At 41.9% G+C, this 24353-nt stretch overlaps 2 protein-coding genes across 5 annotated transcripts; one reads left to right on the top strand and one right to left on the bottom strand.

Moving 5' to 3' along the window:
* The first annotated feature begins 53 nt into the window (after positions 1 to 53).
* PQBP1 (polyglutamine binding protein 1) lies at positions 54 to 7747 on the top strand. 3 transcript variants are annotated; one of them, XM_026676309.2, is made up of 7 exons: positions 54 to 656; positions 1957 to 2067; positions 2287 to 2398; positions 4013 to 4122; positions 6012 to 6122; positions 6239 to 6299; positions 6996 to 7747. In XM_026676309.2, exons 2-7 carry the CDS (start codon positions 2001 to 2003, stop codon positions 7150 to 7152), a joined length of 618 nt encoding a protein of 205 aa, XP_026532094.1. In that variant the 5' UTR covers positions 54 to 656; positions 1957 to 2000; the 3' UTR covers positions 7153 to 7747. The 3 variants fall into 3 exon arrangements, with proteins under 3 accessions (XP_026532094.1, XP_026532096.1, XP_026532097.1); XM_026676311.2 differs by having other exon boundaries at positions 361 to 596; XM_026676312.2 differs by having other exon boundaries at positions 400 to 419.
* SLC35A2 (solute carrier family 35 member A2) lies at positions 7688 to 23891 on the bottom strand. 2 transcript variants are annotated; one of them, XM_087956749.1, is made up of 5 exons: positions 23754 to 23891; positions 20817 to 20999; positions 18162 to 18313; positions 16311 to 17032; positions 7688 to 9011 (listed from the first exon to the last, which is right to left on the bottom strand). In XM_087956749.1, the coding sequence occupies exons 1-5, from the start codon at positions 23806 to 23808 to the stop codon at positions 8984 to 8986; spliced, it is 1140 nt and encodes a 379-aa protein (XP_087812875.1). In that variant the 5' UTR covers positions 23809 to 23891; the 3' UTR covers positions 7688 to 8983. The 2 variants fall into 2 exon arrangements, with proteins under 2 accessions (XP_087812875.1, XP_087812876.1); XM_087956750.1 differs by lacking the exon at positions 7688 to 9011 and adding an exon at positions 22264 to 22470 and having other exon boundaries at positions 14416 to 17032; positions 23754 to 23854.
* Between the last annotated feature and the right edge of the window lie 462 nt (positions 23892 to 24353).

Below are 24353 nucleotides of genomic sequence, written 5' to 3'. Positions count from 1 at the left end.
ACGTGACCAGCGCCTATTGGCCGGCAGGTGCACGTGGCAGGTGGAAGCCGCTCGCGCTTCGGAAAGTAACCGACGGTTAGCCTACGTCGCTCGCTGGTTGGTTTCCCCAGGAGTGGAAAGCAAACGGAGGGGGCGTGGTTTTCAAACGCTCGTCTTGACAACTGAGGAACAAACAAGAGGGGGAGGAGTTACAACACCGATTGGAACTGTCGCGCGCGTGTGGGGTGCCGCTCTTGTAACTGTAGTTTCCCTCCTTTGGCCGATCAAGATACGAAGGGCGGGGGGGGTGAGGTGGGGTCGAAGGATGCGATCAAGATCTGTATTTCGTCACTACCGGAGGAGGAGGAAACTAGCTCTGATAGGCTTAAAGAAGGCGCCGAAGAGGAGGGACCTAATTGAGACTTCTTACCCGGGGATTGGTCAGTTGCTTTTCACGTAGCGATGACGTTTGACCAGGCGAGGGGATTGGGAAAAGCGTAGCGGGAGGAGGGAGGTTCTGTTGGGCCGCGGATTGGTGGAAGTGTGTCACGTGCAGGTGGCTCCTGGAGCCGCAGGAGCGGCTTCGAATCCGGTAACGGGAAGGGGCTGTTTGCGAGGTGAAGGGGTTTTCCTTGAGCGCGCGGGCGGCCGCGTGACCCTCTGGGGCGGATAAGGAGGTGAGGCTGAGGGGTGTCAATTGAGACTGTTTGCGAGACTTATCGTGAGCCTGAGCCGAGAGGGCTTTCAAGGATCACTTCTGACACAGAAACGACGATCAACAGAGCTTCGTTGGGCAAAGGTCCTGACCTCTTAGAATTTTCAGAGTGGGATAAAATACGTTAAACATGGAAAGAACTCTCGTATTTGTCCTCTTCGTTTGTATTCGGGCAGAATATAACTTTTTTTTTAAAAAAAAATCACGGTTAGAGTATGAATATGATCATTTTACAGGTAGTCCCCGACTTATGACCACAATTGAGCCCCAAATTTCTGTTGTGGAGACATTTGTTAAGTGAATTTGGCCCCATTTTTTTCCTCTCTTGCCTCGGTTAAGTGAATCGCCGCAGTTGATTAAGTTGGTAACCCGGTTGTTAAGTGAATCGGGCTTTCCCCATAGACTTTGCTCGTCAGAAGGTCGCAAAAGGGGATCACGTGACCTTGGGACATAGCGTCAGTCATCAGTAGGAATCAGTTGCCAAGCAGCTGAAGTTTTGATCACATGATCATGGGGATGCTGGAAAGGTAAAGGTGAAAAAACGGTCATAAGTCACTTTTTTTCAGTGCCGTTGTATCTTTGGTCACTAAGTTAACTGTTGTAAGTCGAGGACTACCTGTCTATGGAAAACTGAACCAGTTAGATCAGAGCTGTTCTTCTGCAATGAATATTTTGCTTGAACAGTCCTGGATATTGCAACATTATGTAGTCTGACCTGGTGTGGAAGCAAATTCATCAGCTTGGTAAGAATTGGATCAGAACATTCCCAAGGTACAGGCTAAACTTGCAAGATTCTGTTGCAATACCCAAGATCAATGAAATAATTTTAGCCTTCTTATGGAGTTGATTTCCTAGTCCAATCATCTAGTGGGGCTATTACTAAAGCTATCCATTTTACATCATTCCAAATTATGATTTAAGTTGGTGAAAGGGAATCAAGTACATATTTAAAGATTGTACTGGATTCCTAAGGAAATTATTATTTATTGGATTTATATTGCCGCCTATTCGCCCATGGTGACTCAAGGCGGCTTACAAATGCATGTAGACAGGAAAAAAGAAAAAAAGGTATAAATCGCCCAAAGTGGTGCCCTGATGGATTATATCCACCATCTGTCTTAAACGTTGAATCCCACATAGTCCGGAAAATACTATTAAAGAATTCTGGTATGAAAATTTATGGAGTAGTGTGCATGTTCTGGAAAGAGTAATGATAAGTACTAAATGTAATGTCTGACATTTCTCTGTCTGCTCAAATATAGAAAAGTGATTGGAAAAGGAACATTTGCACATCTGCTCCACTTTGATGCCTCTGCCTGTGGCATTGCAGTCCCGCCTAGCCAGGCGAGGCCTGCTGAAGCATGTAGAACCTGGTAAGTACAGGGGGGAAAAATAGGAGGAAGATAACTTGGATGGTCTGTCTACAAACCAAGGATGACCTACAGGGATAGCTCCCAGGAACTAGAGCTGGTTAGTTCCCAAGGCATTATTTTGGCTCTCTAAAATTGGTATCCATTCTGGATTGTGCAATTTTGCCACCTGTTGACCCCATGTTTTTTTTTCAAGCCTGATCTTGTTTCTTTCCATATAAGAGCCAGAAGAGGAAATAATTGCAGAAGATTATGATGATGATCATGTTGACTATGAAGCCACAAGAATGGAGAACCTGCCACCAAACTGGTACAAAGTCATTGACCCTGTTTGGTAAGCATATAGTGAGTGCTCAGTATGCCGTGCTAATGATTTCTATCAAGAGTGTTTTTTGTCTGTGGTCGCAAGATTGGTACCACTATTTATCAGTACCCAATCAGGGAGATGTTTCTGGTTCTGTTAGCTGATCTCTGAAACATGAAGGAGGAAACATGTGATGGTTCTAGAAGGCTACTTTGTGCTGTCTAGCCATCGCTGAGTTGGCAAAGTTTTTATTATTTTTCATATCTCTGGTCCAGCAGAATATTATTACTATGACATATATTTTTCCAAGTCTGGAGACTTGGGGTACATACAGTATTAATACAGTATAATAGGATTTAAAAGCAAAAAATCAATTAATACAATATGGAAGTAGCTAGATGCCTTTCTGAAAAGTTATGCTTTTATGTTCTCTGAAGAACACTGGGAAAAGAAGGTCCAATCCATATTACTGAGTAAGCTGTTATGTTTACACGATAGATGGTGTTTGTTAGGTTGGGAGGGGAAACCTTCTGTGTCTGAAAATTTTGATTATGTTACCTAGATTGGAATCAGAATATTATACCAACCTGTGAATTGTGTTAACCATGTTGATGATGTTGATGTGTCATGAAGTTGATGTTGACTCTTTGTGATCACATAAATAAGTTTTCTCTAGCATAATCGTGATCCTTCCTGAATGAAGGGTGAATGATGCACCCATTACTGCTGTAACTGAGTCTGTTCAGCTTGCTGCTGATCATTTTCTGTTTCCTCGCACCTTTCTCAACATTGTAGACTTTTCAAGAGTGCTTGGTCTTTGCATAAGGTGTCCAAAATATGGTCATTCATGCCCTAAGTGAAAACTCTGAATTGATAGGTTACTTGATCCATATGTTTGTTTTCTTAACTAAGCCAGGTATATCAGACTTGATTTCATTGAGGGCTGCATCAGGGTTGTGTTTGACCTTGAGGGGGCATGGCCAGGGTGGGTGTGGCCAGCTCAACATCACTCGTGTTGCTCGCCTGTGGTGGCCTGAGCACTCTGTCAGCAAAAATGGGCTCCCAAGCTCCATTTCTGGCTGCAACAGCCGCCTGCAACCCTCTGCCAGCGAAAACAGAGCTGGGGAGGGCCATACATGGCCTTCCCAAACTCCGTTTTCCCTGGCAGAGGCACCAATAGGCCGTCCTTTGCTGTTTCCAAGGCCAAATCTAAGCACCCTGCAGGGCCCTTGACACCCCTGATCTAAGCTCTCTATCCTGCTGCTTAAAAGTCTAACCGTTGCTTTCATAGCATGTCACAGGCTATGACACATAGCATTGCCTGTGTCATTTTGATCTTTCTCAGAATCTGAATATCTTCACAACTATTCTACCAAGTGCTAGGCTGCAGCTTATTTCTTGGCTGTCTGTTGGCAGCTAATCCTAAAAGCAACACCCAATTGTAAGCAGGGAATTGTGGGGAAAAACAGTGGGATATCAGTCTAACTAAAATAAATTCAGTTTTCTGAAGTTAAATGCCAGTGATTATTTTACAGAAAGTGTTGAGTATACATTTCAGTGTTTTTGGAGAATGGGGGAATTTTGGGTTTTGATCTATTGCTATTGGCTCTAGAAGTAACAAATATAGTTCTCTTCTGCTCGTAGCTACCTCCCTTATTATTGGAACATAGAAAGTGATCTGGTTTCATGGCTCTCACCTAATGATCCCAACTCTGTGGTGACCAAAGCAGCCAAGAAGTTGAAGAACAACTTAGGTAAAGAATGTTTTGTTTTATATAGTGTTTTGGGGGGTGTAAGTGTAGATCATAATAGGAAAACTATACATTGATCTGAATAGGGGAATTAATCTTTGGAAGCACAGAAAATTTGATCTGGCTTCTGGTGAGAATGAACGTATGCCTGAGGCTACAAAGTGGGGGTGGATAACCTATGGCCTCTGAACACCCCTTCTGCACTGGCATTTTTATTTTGGTGGTTCTTAAACAAAAATGTACAAAAGTAGTAAGCATATAGAAGTAGTCCTCAGACCACAATTGGAACCAACTCAGTTAAATAAAGTGGTCCCTAAGTGAAACCATGAGTGTTGGTATGATTCCCCCTCTATTTTAAAAGGAAAAAGAAACTCTAGATCTCTTTTGGATTGAAATGGAGTGGTGCATTTCTCCATCACTTTGAGGTGGGAAAGCACTCAACTGTAATATGAGAAGTACCGTATTTATCGGCGTATAACACGCACAGGCGTATAACACGCATCTTCATTTTAAGAGGGAAATTTCACCCCACTCCCACCCCGCGCGCTTCAATCCACAGTGTCCCATTCTGCCTGCCTGCCTGCCTGCCTTAGTTTCTGGTTGTTTGGGAGCAGCTTCGGCTGAGAATAATAACTATTTGCCTCTTTTACTCAGCCGAAGCTGTTCCGATTCAACCATTAACGAAGGCAGGCAGGCAGGCAGAACGGAGCACTGCGGGCGGGCGGGCGGGCGGGGTGGGGGTGGGGAGAAACGGGCGCTTCAGGGAAGCTGCGGCGACAGGAAAAGCCCCCCGCTCCTTTGAAGGAGTTTCTTCCTGTGCTGGTGGAGGAGCGAGAGAGCGACTGACAGAGCTGACCCAGAGAGAAGGACAGGCTTCGGTTGCTTCCTCCCTCCCCTTCTTTCATTTGTGTCCTTGATCCCGATCCCAGCAGCATTCACCAAAGGCTTCTTAACATTATATCGGCGTATAACACGCATACATCATTTGCCCCCTATTTTCAGGGGAAAAAAAGTGCGTGTTATACGCCGATAAATCTGTAAACAAAAACCCAGCTATCTAAAAACTTGAAACATACCAGATTCTCTGACCTCAGTGAATCACAATTTTTATACCCTCCTTCCCTCCCTCGAAACATTGGGTCAAACAGAAGATATGTGCAGTCATGAACAGAGATGATAATGGAAGCATGGAGTTAACAGCAATTTGATTTGGAGTCATTTAACAGATAATACTCAGAGGCTACTTGTGAAAAAAAGATAGCTTCATCTACTCTCTGCCACAGTAGCTTGTTGCATCATAGCAAGTAGTCAGTGGGCAATTTTATATGAGAGGGAATAGATCGTTGTACTCACAGTGTTCACCAGCAGTAAAAAACTATTAAAATTGCCTCAATGACCTTCTCTCCCTTTCTTTCACAAGGAGTCGTGCATGCTGCTGTTTTGATATTTAACTTGTTTTGGAGCTGTTTAGGTGGTGTTGGGTGGCCATTGATTCTGCTGCTTCTGGACAATTCAGTTTTCAAAAAGATTTCCAAAGCAGGGGGAATCTACTTACAGGTTGTCCTCATTTAGTGACTGCCTTATTTAGCAACAGCGATGAAAAAGTAACTTTATTACCAATACTAGCATTTACAACCTTCAGAGGTTTGTAAAGCAAAGGAAAGCTGAAGTAAGACCATACAGAAAGTCGTGGTTTCGTGTAGCGACCACTTAATCAAGCTGTTGGTTCCAATTGTGGTCTCTAACCAAGGACTACCTACCTATGCTGGACTCCAGTGTCTACTTATCTACATTATTGTTTAAGAATAGCCAAAAGAAAAACGACAGTGCAGAAGAAAAAGGCAAGTGGTAGACTGTCAGGAAACTAAAACTAAAATATTCGTCTCCTTTAGATGCTGAAAGCAAAACGGAACGGTTCCACGATAAGGTGGAGCGGGAAGAGGTGAAGGAACGTCGCTACCACCGGCGGGAAGAACTAGCCCCCTACCCTAAGAGCAAAAAGGGTAAGAGCAGATGCCCTACTACCCTGAGCTCCCAAAGGTGTTTTGGCTAGAGGCATATCCTCTTAGCCCCAAAGTGATTATCAAACTCTGGCATCCCTCTTGTCTGTCTTCTGCAGCAAGCCGAAAGGATGAAGAACTTGATCCTATGGACCCCAGTGCTTACTCAGACGCTCCTCGGTGAGTCTGCTCAACAGAAAGCTCCCCCTACTGCTAAAGCCGAGTATCGTTGCGGAAAAACGGCTAGATTGGCAGATCAGCAGTACTAGGCCCTGGGAGGGGGCAAATGGGTCCAATTTCAGGTTTTTGTTTTTTTTAAATGTGAATAGCTTTCTTAAAGAGCTTTCACTAATCAGAAATAATAATTGGACTATATCTTTCATTGCTCGGATTTGATATATTATGGCAGTTTTGTGTGTTCCAGTTGTCTGCTGGAATTATCAGTGAGATGCATTCAGGCATTTTAAATTACCCATTCTATATTTTAGCAGACTTTTCTAACGTCTGTACATAAATTATGTCCAAGCATAACTTGTATGATCTATCGGGACCAGAAACTTGCTTTTTCTATGGAAAGATGGGTTATAAGGAAATGAATTTTCTATCTCTGTAACTACATTCTTTCATTTTCTCAAACTTATACCAATCAGGCGCTCAAAGTCTTGGTGTCTTATGGTGTTCATGGCATTTTAAAGGTCACCAGACACTTCAGGCTGTTTTAAGTGCTGAGAACTACGGTAGGAGAGTGGATGCAGCGGGGTAGGACCAAGGCTAGATGAAGTTAGAAAACAGAGGCAAAGTCATAAGGGCCAGTGACAGGGTCGGAGAGCAGTCATTGATGCCAACTTTGTCTCTCCATCTTTTCTACCTCTCAAGGGGAACCTGGTCCACGGGGCTGCCCAAGCGAAATGAAGCCAAAACTGGTGCAGATACCACAGCCGCCGGCCCACTGTTCCAGCAGCGCCCTTATCCAAGCCCCGGGGCAGTCTTACGTGCGAACGCAGAAGCTTCTCGAGCCAAGCAGCAGGACTGAGATGCTCCTTTTATCCGTGAATGAATTGGAGCGTTAAGTTCTGACTCCTTTTTGGACTACAGACTGGACCGGCGGTAGCCTTTCCAAATCTTTACTACAACTCTGGCATGTCAGCGGTAAGAGAGGCTGATTTTTATCGTTCAATGGCTTCCGAAAAGCTGCACGTTCCCAACATCTTTGGGGCTTTCAGGAGGCATTGTTTCCCTGCAGAAGAAGTTTTACACGTTTGACCTGAGTGACCTCTGCAGGGAACAGTCTCCTCACCAGTCTCCATCTCCTTCTCCCATCCCACTTTGAATTTCTCAAAAAAGAAAAAAGTTGAGAGAAAACCTGCTTCGGTTTTTCCCACGTAACAATTTTGATCAGCTTATAATATTTGTATAGCATAAAAAAAAAACGTTTGCAAAGAGGTTTGTAGAGTCTGGCCAGTAAGGACCAGCCAAGGCAAGGAGATGGAAGACAGAATGCTTCTCCTCCCCCAGCTCAGAGTAGCTGTAAGACACGATTCCACTTAAATGATCAGATGACACCTGGGTTTGCTTGCTTTAGAAATCTGTATTATGTTTTTACAAGAATAAATAAAATATACAAAGTTGCCTAGTGAGTATATTTAAAATGTAACACGTTAGTTCCATATAGCTATCTCAACACTGCCTTTATAATGCAATTAATACTTGATAGGATGCTACAGTTCTGCACAAATATATGGCTGGGGATAGGGAGTAAAAAAGAAATACTGCCTCTCCCTTTGCATGAGGGGAGGGAAAGGCTCAGTGCACAAAGAGAAATGGAAATGGAAAGCAAGGAGGAGTCAATATGTTGTCTTCTTTTTAGTCTCCAAAGGCTGGATTTGCCCAGGCCAGACTTTTGCCAGCTCAGCTGCGGAAAGTAATGCAAAGTGAAGCCATGGAATTTAGACTTGGTTAGTCTCTGCTGCAGATTCTCAGGTGGAATAGGAGCAAAATCAAAAGCCTTGGACAAGTTACAACTCTTCCGATAATGTCTGTCATTCGGAACAGAACGGTGGTTTGGAATCAATCTCAGTTCACCAGAATCAGGGCCAAGCGTGGTTCACACATGATTGTTTTCTTTCTTAAACTCACTCATCCTGCCCCATAGGACCATTCTGTAATTAACGTTAATATCACAAGTTTTTGAACTTACAAAATTTGCTGCTCCACCCCACCTCCCCACCCTGTCCCAGCTGTATTGTAAACAAAACAGAATTGGGGAAGGTGAAAGAAAAAAACCCAAGTCTGAAGTTGATCCTTAGTGTTGCAAGTGTAACAGACTCCTGGCAGAATTTGGCAAACCCTAGGAACAAACTTTAGAATTCAAATTGCACACCAGGCTACTGAGACAATCAATTAAGGGTATTGCTTCATTAAAAAAAATAATTGGCTCTAATAGCTCCTTTACTCTTCTGGAAAGATATAACTGATCATCAAAATCAGGGGTGTCAAACTCGCATCGTCACGTGACGTATCGCGACTTCCCCTTCGCTTAGCTGGACATGGGTGTGGCCAGCGTGTGACGTATCCGGGCTGCGGGATTTCACACCTCTGATCTAAATGAACCATTCATTGCTATTGGAACCCCTAGGGTTCAGCCCTGTGCATGAGACAGATCTTAATCGGAGGCCAGTTTAGCTTGCTAAAGTGCATCAGGCAACCAAAAGGCACATCGGAGAAACTTAGTCCCGTCTTTCCTGTGCGCTCAGTGCCATGAATTGTTCTGCATCTGGTAAGCGCAGGCAGAAGATTTCGTTAATCTAGAAAAGCATCACGGCTGAAATTCTGCTGAAGTCTTCAGTGGCGCTTTTTCTGCTGCTTTAAGAACCTTTTTCTTTAGCTGAGACCCTGAAAAAAAAAAGCAGAAGAATGGTTGAGCTCAGTCGGGGACAGGACCTGGAGATTGGTCAACCCTTAGAATATTCCATCTACCTCTAAGCAAATTAGTTATACTCACTTTCCCCAATCTGGAAATGGATTCACTAATCTAGAGGGTACAGGGGAAGGGGGATCCCTCGTATTTTTTCTTCCTCTGCAATTTATTCTTTCCCAAAATCAGGAATTTAGAGAAAATAAACTTTATTACTACTCTAGCCTTGGTTACTGAATCCTATGGATTTGAACATGCACTCTACCAATAAACAAGCATGGATAACTTAGAACAATATCCCTTGGGGTTTTATAAGTCTTTAATTGACTTTCTGAGAAGGCCCTTCACTTTGATAATGGGATTTGATGCTCAAACAAAACCAGAAATAAATAAATAAATTATAAATTATATATATAATGTGATCATGGTAGGTGGCTCTAAGTTGAGGATCTTACTCTTTCAGAATTGCCATTGTCCAAAACATTGAAAACAGCAAGCTTCTAGCCCTTATGCCGGATAGTTTTAATAGTGGCTGGGTTCACATACTGCAATAAACCATGATAATTTTGATTTACTGTGTTCTCTGAACACAATCATGGTTTGTAAACAATTTATAACTGAATGTATTAATGCAAATTCCATTTTAACTGGTTAAAATATTCTCAGTCTGTTGGGCCTTGCTGTTACCAATTGAAATTTAATCAAATAAGCCCTTTTTCCTAATCCGCAGGTATCAAAAACATTCTGCAACAGACAGCAATAACAACTGTGGAGTCCTTGGTTACTCTGTGAGCCTGGTGGCTTTTTTGGAAGACATTTCATTATCAAATTAAGTAACTTCATCAGTGCCAGGAATAACAAAAAAAAAACATTTCAAGTTTGGATATATTAGAAAATGAATTCTGCCTAGAAAGCAAGAGCCAACTAGGTCACAGGCGTACAACTCCAATGATTTCTTGTTTTTGTTTTTTATATTTGCCTGTTACAGTTTTCCCAAGTTCTTTATACTTACGAGGGCTTCAAAGACATTCAGCTGGGACACTGGGGATAGGAGGGGTATTAGAGGCAAAATAGCAGGCAGAACTGGGCAGATTAAAATCCTGCCCCATCTTAGGTTCACGTAGAGACTGGGGCATGATCATCCAGTTGTGCTCCCATTTTTACACTATTAACACCTTGTGGATATCCCTAGAAAAAGATCTCTTTCATGGCTAATTAAACCATCCACCAGGACTGGAGAGCATGCCATTGGTTTTCTCTCACTTGAGACTTGAATTCAGCTTAACTTCTTTGGTGGTTGTGATAGCTTTGCTAAGTATGGTATCCTTAGACCACATGGCAACCTGCCAGAATGGGTCATCTGTGGCCTTCCAAATAGCAAGGAACTACAACTCCCAGCATCATTGCTAACCAAGCTGGGTGGGCATGTTGGAGTGGTGGTTTGGTAACATTTAGAATACAATATGGGATCAACTCTATTCCTGATAGTACTACATTTGGATCAGGAAAGGCAACATCAAAGCTCTGTTTATTGGAGTGTTGTCCCCTTCTAGCTAGAGCCACCTAAAGTGGTTGGAGTGAAGTGAGCAAAGAATACATCTGAATGCATTCTATGAGAAGATCCAAAATTTAGTAGTTATTCCATTTGTACACTTTATAGATTAGGGGAAATGGCACCTATTTGGCAAAGAGGAATCATGCAGCTTCCATGTCATATAAGCAATGGCATATTTTTAAAAGCACATTATAACAGTTTGCTGTGTTTCAATTACATCCTCAGCCGATTATCCCAACCAATTGGTTTACTCAGATTCCTGGGTTTGCAGGATGCACTGAATTATAAATGAATTGGTCTGTCAGAATTGACACCATTAGCGAGGCTAAAATGGGACATTGTGTTCTTATTTTAACAAGGTTGCTACGACAATGTTGTCACAGTAACTAGGATACTGACCTATTTAGTACTTCCTCCTTTTGCTCCTTGAGCCAGATCTGTAAATATGTACAGCCATAATAAATCATGCCAACAAGCAATGTAGTTTGAGCCAAAAACAAACAAACCCCAAGATGGGGGAATATTATTTTGAATTCTTTTCATGCAACAAACTCCAATTAGAAATTAAACTTAGAAGGAAAAGCCCTGCTTTAGCTGCAGTTTTAGGAAAGAGTTAAAAATTAAAGCAAGCATTGAAAAATATAGATAGAACTCATTCCAGGCAGTGTAGGATGGCTTCAGTTTAAGCATACCATTGAAAAGGACAGGCTCTTTCAAGGACCTCTAGTCTATGACACTATATTTCAGCTGCAGAATCAACACTATGCCCAAACAAACTTTATCTGTATTGTCCTTTTTTCTGCAACTCACAAAACTGGGTGTTCCTGATCACCCTTTTTTTAAAAAAAGAGCAATAATTTTCTCTCATATCTAGCAAAAAATAGTGCCAAAACAGGAGTTATCTCCACAGCAGTTGCCTGTTGTGTGGAGCAAGCAAATATCTCAACTTGCATTTGAAATGGACTCCCAAAGAGAACCCAGACATTGCACTAAGACATAATTGTGGCTTTCTTAGTTGGTTAGCATGTTTGAATCAAATCCATTTCAGTTAATTGATATTTATTAGTTCATTATTAGTTCAACAGTGGCTCAGCATTTTGTGCAAAAACTACATAGGCATTTATTCAATAAACTCATAGTTAAGCGTGATATGTGAACCATGGCAACTTTTTCTGCCTGGAAAATAGCCACAGAACTCACAATATTAATAGCATTTTGTAGGAAATAACAGCAAACAACTGCTGGTGGTTCTAATCTAATTATAAATTAGTGCTCAAATATGAACTCCAAAGCAGCAAAAAATTGTCAGTACTGTTACAAATCCAGAATGGAGAAGTGGTAAAATCCCCAGGTAGTGAAAATTAATAGTGAAAATTAACATTAATAGTAGTGAACATTAATAGTTGCAGGAGAGGCTTAGGGCTTCCCAAGAGGTATGCAGTATATTCATTTGGAGCTACCCAGAAAACAGACCGTAGTTAAGTCTGTTCGAATCCTAGAAGGGTATGGCTGCTGATGAGAACTAAATAGCTTGAAATAGATCTAGTCTCCCTTTATTTCTTTGTTGGTAAAACATAAATTTAACACAAAAATAGTTTTCGCTAAGCAACTGCCTGCGAAGGTTCCTGGATTGGGGCTAAAAGGCAAAAGCGGAAGCAGTATGCTTCCAGTATGCTCTGTCCCATAATTGGGTACACCAGGTTGCTCTAACAGACCTGTCTCACCGGGGGGAAAAAACACTTAGGCTGTAGTTAAGTTCATCTATCAATGCTGAAGACAATCTAGCTGCTGTACAGAAATTTCTCTGGTCTGATTTGGCTCAGCGACTCCTAGCTGTTCATCCACAGCTCACATCAAATATTTTACCTGACCCTGGGTGGATTCTGCAACTTTAAAAAAAAAAAAAATCAGTGTTCTAAAAGCAGTAGTTGACAGCTTCCAAATTTATCAGTTAAGCAAAATTTGCATTGTTTTGCTTACTTTTAAACTTTCTTCATCCTTATGAATAAGTTTCCGGTGTTCTTGTGAGATAAGGAAATATTGGAGACCACAGAAAATCCATTCGATGAATTTTTGAAAATGCAATTTAATCCTGTTTATTGGCCACTAAAATTCCACAGCCATATCTTTAAAAGCTTCGAGGACAGCTTTTTTCCAGATCCACTCGGAGATCTCAAGACTGACCCAATCCCATGCTACTTACCTACTGCTCTTCCCCACAGAAACCAAGGTTTCAGTCTTTGCCATTTTACTTTTCTACTTTAGTCATGGGGAGGGGAGGATCATATTCAAGGAAGCAAATCTGTCATCTGCAGTCTGAGGTGGTGCATCCGATCTGGCAGAATGCTACATTGGACCCCAGGCTCACTGAGCCTCGAGGGGAATGCACCTCACCAACACGACCCCATTTTCATGTACTCCAGATCTGGTTCCTTGGAATAAATCATGGGTCAAAGAAGAGGAGTAATTATATCTATGTTGCTACACTGTGCCCGCTATGTTTTCTCCCTCCTTCTGCACCCTCAGTCAAACTTCATTGGAACTTCTTTTCCTAGGAAGGGTTTCTTAAAGAAATTCAGATTTCCCCAGCATCTGGTAGTAATTTTCTAAAAAAAATAAAAAAAAAATAAAGCTCATGCCTACTAGGCAAATATTTTACTATCCAGAGAAGGAGGGAGCAAAGGAAAAGCAGGTCAGCAGAACCTCGTGCCTGCAAATTTGCCTCTAGACTAGAGATGAACAATCTCTGGATCACGACAGCGTACCCTTAGTTCTCCTGGGAAAGAGGGCTACTGAAGACTTAAGTGCAAAGTAGGCAAAACTATCTCTTGGGCTGGAATTTCCCCCTAGATTTTGAAAACCGTTTCGGTTTTACAGTATCAATGGCAGGAAATTGCTTCTGTCCTGTTTGACTGGGAGGGGACTCCTACAGTTCTAGGGACCCAATCTTCCACTTTTGGTTCAGGTGTCTAAGCCCCGAAGTTCAGAGGCATCATCCAAACGCCTGAGGTGGAACTTCTATAGAAGGAGGCAGGTAGAATTCTGAGAAGAGAATTTGCACAAGCCGTTTTATTCCCCACTTGGGAAAGGCAATATTGGATCATAATGCGTGTGGACTTTATAAGTACTGAACACACGCTTTAGATCAGTCTGAACTGGGAAGTACATCGTCAGTTCCTGGCCCTTGAGTTATCATGTAATTCTAATTTTAACTTATTTAACTGTTGGTACAGTCAAGCTCAACTTATTAGAGAGTGCTATTTATTCTTAAATCAAATGGAAGAGTAAGGCTATGGCTGTTCCTTCTGATAGGGATGTACTAGCTGAGGCTTCGAGGCTGTCAGTGGTCATTTAAAAACGTGAGTGTGGCCCCAAAAACCCTTTTAAAAGCTGCCACCAAACTGCAACGTTTTGTATGGCTTTCTGCACTTCAACATGCCATCACGTGCATGTATTATTTCAGATACATAAGTCATTACATCCCAACTGACTCACAGGTATGACGAAAAACACTATGCCAGCCTTTTTTGTTTGTTTGTTTGTTTGGATGCCCACCAACTGGTTTGAACTACAGTTCCTATCATCCACCCCAAGCCATATCAGCTCTTTGGCCACAGGCTGACTGGGGGGGGGGAGGGAGACTACCAGGCTGATGAAGGCTGATCAGAATTCTGGCTCAGAATCGCATCAATCCAGCTGACCTCAATCTGAAAAGGCTGTCCCATCCTTGCCCCAGCCATCTCCCAGTGTTAATAGGGTTAGACATGCAGCATGAGACAGATCTGCCATTTTCAAGGCTTCCTCAATCATTAAGCAGGAAGGCTAAATAAATACACGCTCTTTATTCATCTGTAATTTATGTACATTGACAAACAGTACAGGCTTTCTTTGATTGTTTTCCTTAAAAAAGCAGAATTCATAAAAAAATGATTAGCAATGTAAAAAAACATGTACATACACACTCACACACATCACGGTGACTTGTGTTTATTCTTCCCATTTCAAAAGGAAATAGAATTCACCCAACACTCTCCCACCCCCTTCAAACACATTCCAGGGTTAGTGTACTCCCCCCTCAACCAACAAACCTATACAAATCTCATTGTATTTCTAGATAAAACACCTAAGGATTAAGGAGTGGCAGTTCACACCCCAAAAAGGCTCATGTATTAACATAACAAGGAAACTGAGGCAGAGGAGGGCTCCAACTTCTCAGAATCTCAGCCTCTCTTTCCTGTTGCTTTTAGGTTCAAAATGTACACAACATGTGAACCATCAAGCTGGACAATTAGTGTGCGCCTGTACAGATGGTTGCCTGGGAAGGCAGATCAAAGGGAGACCTCTTGGGGTGAGGATGGGAGAAGAGGGAGGACACATACTTTAAATGGGCTTAGACGTTCACTAAGAACCCTGTTTTCATTTAATCCCCTCTCCTCCTCGCAAAGTACAAAAGAAAGGAATGGCACTCAGAGTCTTAGCTTCTGCTCCACAGCCTCCTCAGTGGTTGTCCTGGAGTTCCAGAAGGCCAATTTTGGCTTTCTAATAGCCACAACACCAGCAGATGGTCATCCTTTTAATCTCTGGCTGATGCAAATTCCCCTTCCCATACTGTATAGACATTATATGCTCATATCTGGTGGCTCTACCCTAATAACCTTTACCCTGAGATTCTTCTTACTTCAAGCCAGGTGTGCCTTATGTGAAATGAGACAATCTGTTCCAGTCCATCTTCTCTGTCCGTAACAAAACAAATTAATTACTAATGATTCAACATTTGCCCGGTAACTCCCAAACATTTAATATTCTAAACATACACTGAAGGAAGGAAAGAATTAACTACACCTCAAACTTGGTTCCCTTTCCACAATGATTCAACAGCAAAGCTGGAGAAGGAACAAAAACAGAATGCCAAGCAACTCAAATACCCAATACCTTGTTTTCACTGGCCTGGTACTGCCACATACACACACCCATACACAACCTTTCTTGTTCACTTTTCATCTGCTTACAGTAGATACATTTTTCAATTTTTGAGCAAACAGCTCTAAACAAGCTAATTCCTATTACTTTCATACACCTGGCATTTAAAAAACCATTTGTATGTTCTCAAAGGGCAAATGACATTTTTCTTCACATTTCTCTCTTTATGTGCTGATATATATCCCCCTCTCAATCCTTCTTCTGACTATATCTTGTGATTGTGTACTTTTATTAAAAGTACACTTCTTTATAAAATTTCTTCCTGCTGACCAGACATAAGGAAGTTCTTGGGGCAGAATATTCCCAAAACAGTTCTGCCTTGAGTTGCGTTTCAGGAGGCAATGTCACCAAGTGCAGGACGGAGAGGAAAGTTAGAAGTCAAAGAGAAGGTGAACAATTCAAGCAAACAATGGCAGGTACCAGCTGAAGTGTGTGGAGAACTATACATAAATATGTAATTGGGCAAAATAACAATTTATGGGTCTATAAAGCTGAATAAGTTGGGAAGCAGATGAGAGAAAAAGGAAGACAATATGAGTGGTCAGCACACAGTGGAGAACATAAAGACCAAGGCAAAGAGGGGGAGGAGATGAAAAAGCAGAGAAGACCTAGGGAAAGAGAGGTCAGAAGTGAAAAAGATGGACATTGCAAAAAAGGGCTCCAGGTTTTGTGAACCTTCACAAGAAACTAGTGACAGGTAATGCAGGAGGTGTTCTGTTCTTCTCAACTGATCAGTACTGACTTGGACAGGAAGCCATCTGTAGTCACGGAAGGAAGTTCCTTGCTTTGTGCTCCATGGCCCTGCTGCTGGATAGCTGCACCCACCAGGGATCGACTGGACAATGGTCCCTTGGGCAAGCTGTACAGATAGACAGCCCCTATGACCAGGCCTGCTCCTAGGGCAAAGAGTAGGTTGAGGTGGAAGTCAAAGAGGTAGATAGAAGCCACGGTGGACACCACAATGGAGAAGGAAGTGGCAAAGCCTTTGAGGATGTTGTCGGCGTATTTCACAACCAATGCCACCAAGAGGCCACCAAAAGCCTGATTCAGGATCACTCCCCACACCAGTGGGGTGTAGCCAAAGAAGAATCCATGCTGAGCTACGGCTGCCCCCTCGGTGGACCACAGCCCCAACAGCCCCAGCAAGGTCCCGAAGATGCCCAGTTGGACGTTACGTAGCCAAACCGAGGCTGTGCTGCCTTTGAGGATCTTTTCAAAATAGACCCCAGCAAAGCCAGACGAGAGGCAGGACACCACCACGGCCACAAGTCCCACCATGTAGCTTTGTTGCATCCCCTGGCCTTTGTGGGCGGGTTTGCCCCCTCCCTGCTGCTGCTCCACCTGGACAATGGCTACACCGGCAAAAAGCAGCAGGAGGGACAGCCACTGAAGACGGGACAGGCTCTTGCGCAGCATCAGTACCGAGAAGACAGCGGTGGTGAGGATCTTCAGCTGGTAGGTGACCTGGGAAAGGCAGTGCAGTTTAGTAGCCACCCCAATATGCCATGAATCAGGAAGCTGCCTGCCACCAAGCCAGGGGCCTAAGGATTATGTAGTTCTCCTTAGTCCCAGACTCTACATTATGCATGGACTCTCCAGATTGATTGGACCAGAATTCCCGGCAGCTTGGGGGAGTGGCAGCTCCACTCATCCAGAAGATATCTGGTTAGGGAAAGTTAATCTAAATCACTATAGGGATCCAGATCCCTCTTCAGTTCTTATTCCCTATTTGCAAAATGAAACCAAAATTTCAAAATGCTACCACACTGATTTAATCCACCTTAAATTGTTAATCTTACTGGGGGGGAAACAAGGTTACTGAAAACTATAGTTGTTTAGAATCAAATATCGGATAGCCAAGATTGTATGTGTACCCTTATTTCATCCCTTAAAAGTGGATTAAAAAGTGGAGATGGCAACAGTTTGGCCAATTCAGCATCCCATTATTGTTTGCTTTCCTTTTTTAAAGAGAGAAGAATTCCCTGCTATCTATGGTAGTGTGTCTATTTGTTTGACAATAACAAGAACGCCTGCTAAGATTTCAGAACCTTGTAATTCAGCATGTTCCCCCCTAATTGATTATCAGAAATGAAGTATGTTAGACCAAATCATAAAAATATTCAAAATTGTGCAGAGCAAGAGATTTGCTTAAGTTCCATAATTCACATAAACATCATTTAGCTTTTTCTAAAGACAGAAAACAGGCTCCCTTTGCATATATCCAGGTATATATGGTTTTGAAATAATCTGACATTGGCAGTCCTTTCCAGACAGGTAGCTACAGTTCCCACCTCTGTGGTAAACAACCTTAATGCCACCCAAATTAAATGAAATCAAACAATAACACGGGGAACTCATTGTATTTCTAGGTATGTATACAGGATTTCAATAAGAACTGTCCAGGAGACTTAAAGGAATATAATTCAGGATCGCCACCATCCTGACTTTGATGTGGGGAAGAGGGACATATTAAAAGAATGGCAGATTATATATAAGGTGGATGAAACTGAAGGACATTCTCCTTTGGAAAGATGCTTCTAACATTTCCAGAGAGCCCTTTAGAGAGGAAGTGACAGTAGGAGGAGCATCTCACCTGGAAGGTAGCTGCTGGCAGGTTGGAGATGGCCACATACTGCAGATTGTTTTGGAGGGTGTAAATGAGAGAAGGCACTGCTAGCTTCAGAGTGTCCATATACTGTACCAAAATGGAATCATACAAAGAGGCACCAAACTGTCTCAGATTACCTGGAAAGGGATACAGACAGGAAACTGTTTCTTGTACATATCAAAGCACAACAGATTTTTTTTTTTTAGTCTTTTTTGTTTTGACATGAATAACAATTGCAAAAGGGAGAGATCCCCAGTTCTTACACATGGCAAATATTTGTTCTTTTCCTGTCTTTGAGAATACTCAGGAAAAAGCAAAAAAAGGCAGAACCAGAAATATTACTCTTCCCCGAGGACATGGTGTGCAATAATTCTTCTTTCAGCACTCAGGCGTAAGAAAAAGTCACGGGTATTTATAATTGAGAGGGGAAGAAACGTCACAGAAGGGTTTTTAGTTGTATGTATTGCACAGCCTAGAGTTTTACAGCCTAGATCAGGGCTGTCAAACTCCCAGCTCGCAGGCCAGAGGCGTCACGCACTGCCCACACCCATGCTGGTTTAGCATGGGGGGAGAAAGTCCCAATACATCATGTGATGCCGCCGTGATGACGTTTGACACCCCTGGTCTAGATCCTTTAATTAATTTCAATAAAACCTCTGTGAGTAAGCCCCCTGGCAACAATAAATTGTTCTAGACGGCTCTAAGAAAATGGAGGCTGCAAAAGAGATCAAGGGGAAAAGAAGAAAAATGGTAATTAGAAAGACTGTCTCTGCTGGGGCTTTGATTTTATTGATTTATTCTTTAGGCTTCAGCCACAATGGCTATGAGGCTCCCTATAGAATAGAATTCTTTATGGAATTCTTTATTGGCCAAGTGTGATGGGACATACAAGGAATTTGTTTTGATGCAAATGCTCTCAGTGTTCATAAAAGGGGAAAAAAATACATTCATCAAGAATCATAGGTATAACTCTTAATAGTAGTCAAAGGGTACAAATAAGCAATCAAATCATACTAGGAAACATAATAAGCAATCAAATCAAATTATACTAGTAAATAGTCAATAAAAATACAAGCAACAAAGTTACATTCATGCAGTCATAAATGGGAGGTGGTGGTGAAAGGAAGGAAGGAAGAAGATGAATAGTAATACCCTGTTTCTCCAACAATACGGCCTCCCCCAATAGGAAGTCCCAGCATGTTTTATAGGCATGAAATGAAATGAAGCCCCTCCCCCCACATTAAGGCCTATATTAAAACATGCGAAATGGGGGGGCCTTGCCATTAGGAAGTACTTTTGTTGCACACCCGGATATGGTGCTGCCTGCGTTGACCCCGATACGAAGTGCCCCACCAACGCTGAGGTCAACATCCAAGCCATCGCTGCCTGCCTGCCCGAAGATGCAAGGGAGGGGGGGAATTAAGTCACCCCCCGAAAAGACGGCCTAGCCATTTTTTCGGGGCTCAATAAAAAATAAGACCCGGTCTTATTATATGAGAAACACGGTAGTAATGCACATTTAGTAAATAGTTTGACAGTGTTGAGGGAATTATTTGTTTAGCAGAGTGATGGCGTTTGGGGAAAAAATTTCTTGTGTCTGGTTGTTCTGGTGTGCAGTGCTCTATAGCATCGTTTTGAGGGTAGGAGTTGAAACAGTTTATGTCTAGGATGTGAGGAGTCTAAATATTTTCACAGCTCTCTTTTTGACTCGAGCATTATACAGGTCCTCGATTCTCATGGTTCAAGACCCAGGTATTTTCTCACAATGGCCCCTGCCCAACCAGTAAGCTCTAAGAGTATGGGCTTCCTCAAGTAACATCATTGCAGGAAGCTCAGGGATAAACCTCTTCCATTACTGTTCCCTCTTCTCTAGAATGATATCCCATCCGCAGATCACACTCTCCTCTACACGTGTTCTGTGAAGCCTTTAGTCCTGGCTGTTTCACGGTTAAGGTCTGGCAAATATAACAGCTCTCCTGTAAAAGAATGATTGTTGAATATGGGGTTTTACAGGGCTTATTCGGGGTTATTGTTGAATTAATTAATGAATTATTGTGGTTGCTGCCCTTTTAATTTGATTACACGGTGAAATATGCAGGTTGCTCTGAGTTACTTGGTAAGTGGTCCAGCATGTAAGTAAATAAAATAAACATTTACAAGAAAATGCACTGCTACCTTACATCAATTGGTCAGTTAACTAGGTGTTTCATTTTGTATTTTGGCTCTTTAAAAATAAATGTTTATATTTCTATTTACAGAAGTAGTTTTGTGACTGTAAATGCATGTTTTAAATTATTCATTGATTCGCATTAATTGAATTGTTTAATTATATAATTGTTTCTTTCTGGGTCCATAGAAATATTTTTTCTTGCTTGTTTTCTTCCCATTTTTGTATACAAGTTGCAAGTACTCAATCATGTTATTTAAAGTTATGGTGAGCCAAATCCAGATATGATCATAAGGAATAATGCGCAGAAATGACATAAAAGAGGTTTAGATTTTTCAATTCAACCATTAGATTGGGTCAAAGGCAGAAACACAAATCTCAATTCAGCAAGACTGTTAATGAACATGGAACAAGGTAGGGAGAAGCAATCCCTTCCCCAAGGGCCTCCATTTTCCTTGGTGTGGTATTCCCACCTCGCTTCTGAATAAAGATGAGCAGTAGGCAGGTGATTCCCTTAAGAATTTCAGCCATAACCACCGCTGTGGTAGCAAAGAATCGGTCCCCTGGCAAGGTGCGCACATAGCGAATGCTGAGGATGAGAGAGGCATTTTGCACCACCAAGACTGCTAAACTAATGTACTTCAATTGTCGGTTACCTAGAAAAGGAAGAGTAGAAAACAGCTCAGTATCCTTTTACCAATATCACTCCCCAACAGATTCACAAGAGATACTACTGCACTGAGAACATGATCCCCATCTAAAAACAGCACTAGAAATTTTGATGTAAGAAATAATTGAGAACATCTGGGTCCCCTCTAAGTTTCTTATATCAGAAACCACTAAGAACATAAATAATCAAGGCTTGAATTCACAGAAACCAACAGACACACATAGACCAATTCCCACCTTCTTCCCTTAAATTCCAGCCCACTAGCTAGGATGCAGAATGGGGATTGTCAAGGTGAGCAGAAGAGGACAATCCTGGCTGACACAAGCGATCTGCAGGCTCAGTTTTATAGTCCCTAGACTCCAGCTTGCACTGTCAAAATTCAACGTCAAAACCACAGGTTTCTGCAGGCACCATTTTTCTTATCAAAATTTATTCCTCCTTTCCATTTAACTTCATTGAGGCTTATTTCATCCCTTAACCTATTACCCCAAAAAGGGCCAACAATGTCAGCCATCATCCCTGATTAAATTTCCAACACTAGTTTACAGATGCAATCAAAGTTCAAAGCGTAATCCTATAGAGTCAATTGGAAAGTCTGAACCAATCTTGAGGAATGGAAGTGAAAAACTCCAATTTACCCACTTTCATTTTCCAAGAGCAGAAATCTTAATAAATTACTGACCATGTCAAAAGGGAATAGTGTATGTTTTTTGTTTGAAATGTTTGAAATGGTTTTGATAAATATAACGAGTGATAAACACTTAGATCCAATACTGTAGCTTCTTGACGTCAAATGGAAACATGTTTTCTCTCTAATCTAATTGGCAAATAACAAAAGTAATTCAGAAGCAATATCTAATGACCCATATCTCAGAACTCCAGCAATATCAAAAAAAGGTTAAGGATTTCCATCCGTCTGTGCTAATGCTTAAACTGGATTTTTTTTTTCTCTGTTCTTGTGCCTGTCAATTTAAAAGGCACGTTAGACAGGAAGTAGAGAGCAAAAAAACAGGTGTAACCTTATCTTGCAGTGCAAAATTCCCCTTCTAGGAACAAAAGTTAATTTGTTTCTTGAATGAAAACCAAACAGTAAGGAAACTAGTGTAAAAAAAAGGACTTGTTTATAATATGATGCACTTCAAACATAATTGTCTACATTTGGTCTTTTAACTTACAACCATTCATTTAGTGACCATCTGAAATTACAACAATACTGAAAAAAATGACTTATGAGTGGTTTTCATACTTACGACTGTTGCAACATCCCCATGGTCACAATAAAAATCCAGGCACCTGGCAAATGGCATGCATTTATGACAGTTGTAGCATCCTGGGGTCATGTGATTGCCATTCGTAACCTTTTCAGCTAGCTTCCGACAAGCAAAGTCGATGGGGGAAGCCAGATTTGCTTAACAACTTCATGATTCATTTAACAATTGTAGTGATTCACTGAATAACTGTGGCAAAAAAGGTCATAAAATGGGGCAAAACTCACTTTAACAACTGCCCTCTTTAGTAAAGGAAATTTTGAGCTCAATTGTGATAATATACACTACTTTTATATATGAAATGTTTCAAGGAAGTTTGCCTTACAATAAATTGTTCCCTAATCACACTTGCCAGCTTAAAGACAGGACTGTTTTATCCTTGATCTACCACACTAGCTTTCAAATGTATCTACCTTAGCTTGCAGTAATAGTTTTAAAATTATTACGGCATTTTAAGTAGTCCATTTGTCCACAACAGCAATTACCTGCATCACATGAGGAAACTAACATTAGGAAATTGTGTATAACAATGTTTTCAGGATTATCTCCAATAGTTATTACTTGAAACCTCAAGGGAACTCTTCTTGCAGCCACTATGATAACTACCAGCCCTTCCAATGTACTTTTTAAATTAAGTAATTGGCTAACACACCCCACTCTCAGCAGTAAATGGGTGTCTCTCTCTCTCTCTGTGTGTGTATAATGTATATGTATATATGTGTGTATGTGTATATGTATGTGTGTATATATGTATATGTATGTTTTCTTAAGTTTTCGCGGGTACTTACATGTATGGTATTCAGCTTTGTTCGGGTATTTTCCCAAGTCATTGTAGTTGTGCTTTTAAAGTTGTAGCAACGTTTCGGCAGAATCTCATCTGCCATCATCAGGCTTCTGTATTGTGTTCGTCTGTGAGTTAGACTTTTACAGTTGTAAACAACGTTGCTACAACTTTAAAAGCACAACTATGATGATGTGGGAAAATACCCGAACAAAGCTGAATACCATACATGTATATGTATGTATATGTATATGTATATATGTATGTATGTACGTATACATATACACATACATACATATATATATATATATACACATACATACATATATATATACACATACATACATATACACACATACATACGTACACATATATACATGCACATACACACACACACAGAGAGAGAGAAATATGTGGGAAGAAGGATGTTGAGGACTATTTCATTTCTTCAAGAATTCCTACCCATTCCAGCACATTAGCTACACTTCCCTCTCCTCCCCGAGGCCAAAAACTCAGAGAAGGCTCGCTCGAAGGAAAGGAAAAACCTTTCTGGAGAAGGAGGCAACACAGCCTCACCGTAGGGAGCAGGGAGATTGGAAATCGGTCATTTGGAAAAGATTTGTAATTTGGTGGCTACACAAGGAGAAACTCGAAACGTCCCCACTCCTCCCTCCTCCTCCTCCTCTCTCACCTGCCGTCGCCACCGGACTGTCAACGCCGCCTCCCGGGCCCCCAGCTGCTGCCATGGTGGCAACCGCTGGGCAGCCGAGCTTTCCTACTGTAACGGACACTTCCGCATCCTACTTGCCGGCCTAGTTCCGCTTCCGGGAAAACTTTAGCTAGCCATAGAGATGGCACTGAAAGCGAGAGGGTAGGCGGGGTCACATTCCAGCGTTGGTAATATCCTTCCTAGAGCGTCCCAACGGGGCCGAGGTGGTGATGTTGACAGAAGAGTTGTACAGTTTTGCAAAGAGAGACGGATCAATTGCGCATTTTTCGACTCGCGAAAACATAAAGTACTGGTCAAGTGTTGGGATCCTTCTGCAGAAGCCAGAAAGCTGTAGCCCAAGGAAAACTGGTTTTTTACAGCGGGCATTGATCAGACAGGAGGGATGTTGCAATGGGCAAGGAGATGAAGAAATGGGTTTAGTATGGTGGTTAAGGAACAAGGCTAGAAACCAGGAGATTGTGAGGCCAGTCCCATCTTAGGCATGAAAGCTGGCTGGGTGACTTTGGGCCAGTCACTCTCTTTTCAGCCCATGATATCAGGCTTCGGCAACAAACTGATCAG

The sequence above is a fragment of the Notechis scutatus genome, chromosome 2 (assembly GCF_049901735.1).
Source record: "Notechis scutatus isolate UNSWTSFEM ecotype Mainland chromosome 2, rNotScu1.2, whole genome shotgun sequence".
Lineage (NCBI taxonomy): Eukaryota > Metazoa > Chordata > Lepidosauria > Squamata > Elapidae > Notechis > Notechis scutatus.
This window is presented reverse-complemented; position numbering and strand designations above follow the sequence as displayed.

Excerpts from the sequence above, each read along its gene's own strand:
- PQBP1 (XM_026676309.2), top strand. The coding sequence starts at position 2,001 with ATGCCTCTGCCTGTGGCATTGCAGTCCCGCCTAGCCAGGCGAGGCCTG. Across the intron at positions 4,123-6,011 it reads GAAGTTGAAGAACAACTTAG|ATGCTGAAAGCAAAACGGAA; the intron begins GTAAAGAATGTT and ends CGTCTCCTTTAG. Across the intron at positions 6,123-6,238 it reads CTACCCTAAGAGCAAAAAGG|CAAGCCGAAAGGATGAAGAA; the intron begins GTAAGAGCAGAT and ends TGTCTTCTGCAG.
- SLC35A2 (XM_087956749.1), bottom strand. The coding sequence starts at position 23,808 with ATGGCAGCAGCTGGGGGCCCGGGAGGCGGCGTTGACAGTCCGGTGGCG. Across the intron at positions 18,314-20,816 it reads CATCTTTATTCAGAAGCGAG|GTAATCTGAGACAGTTTGGT; the intron begins GTGGGAATACCA and ends ATCCCTTTCCAG. Across the intron at positions 9,012-16,310 it reads ACAGATGGCTTCCTGTCCAA|GGTCTCAGCTAAAGAAAAAG; the intron begins GTCAGTACTGAT and ends TTTTTTTTTCAG.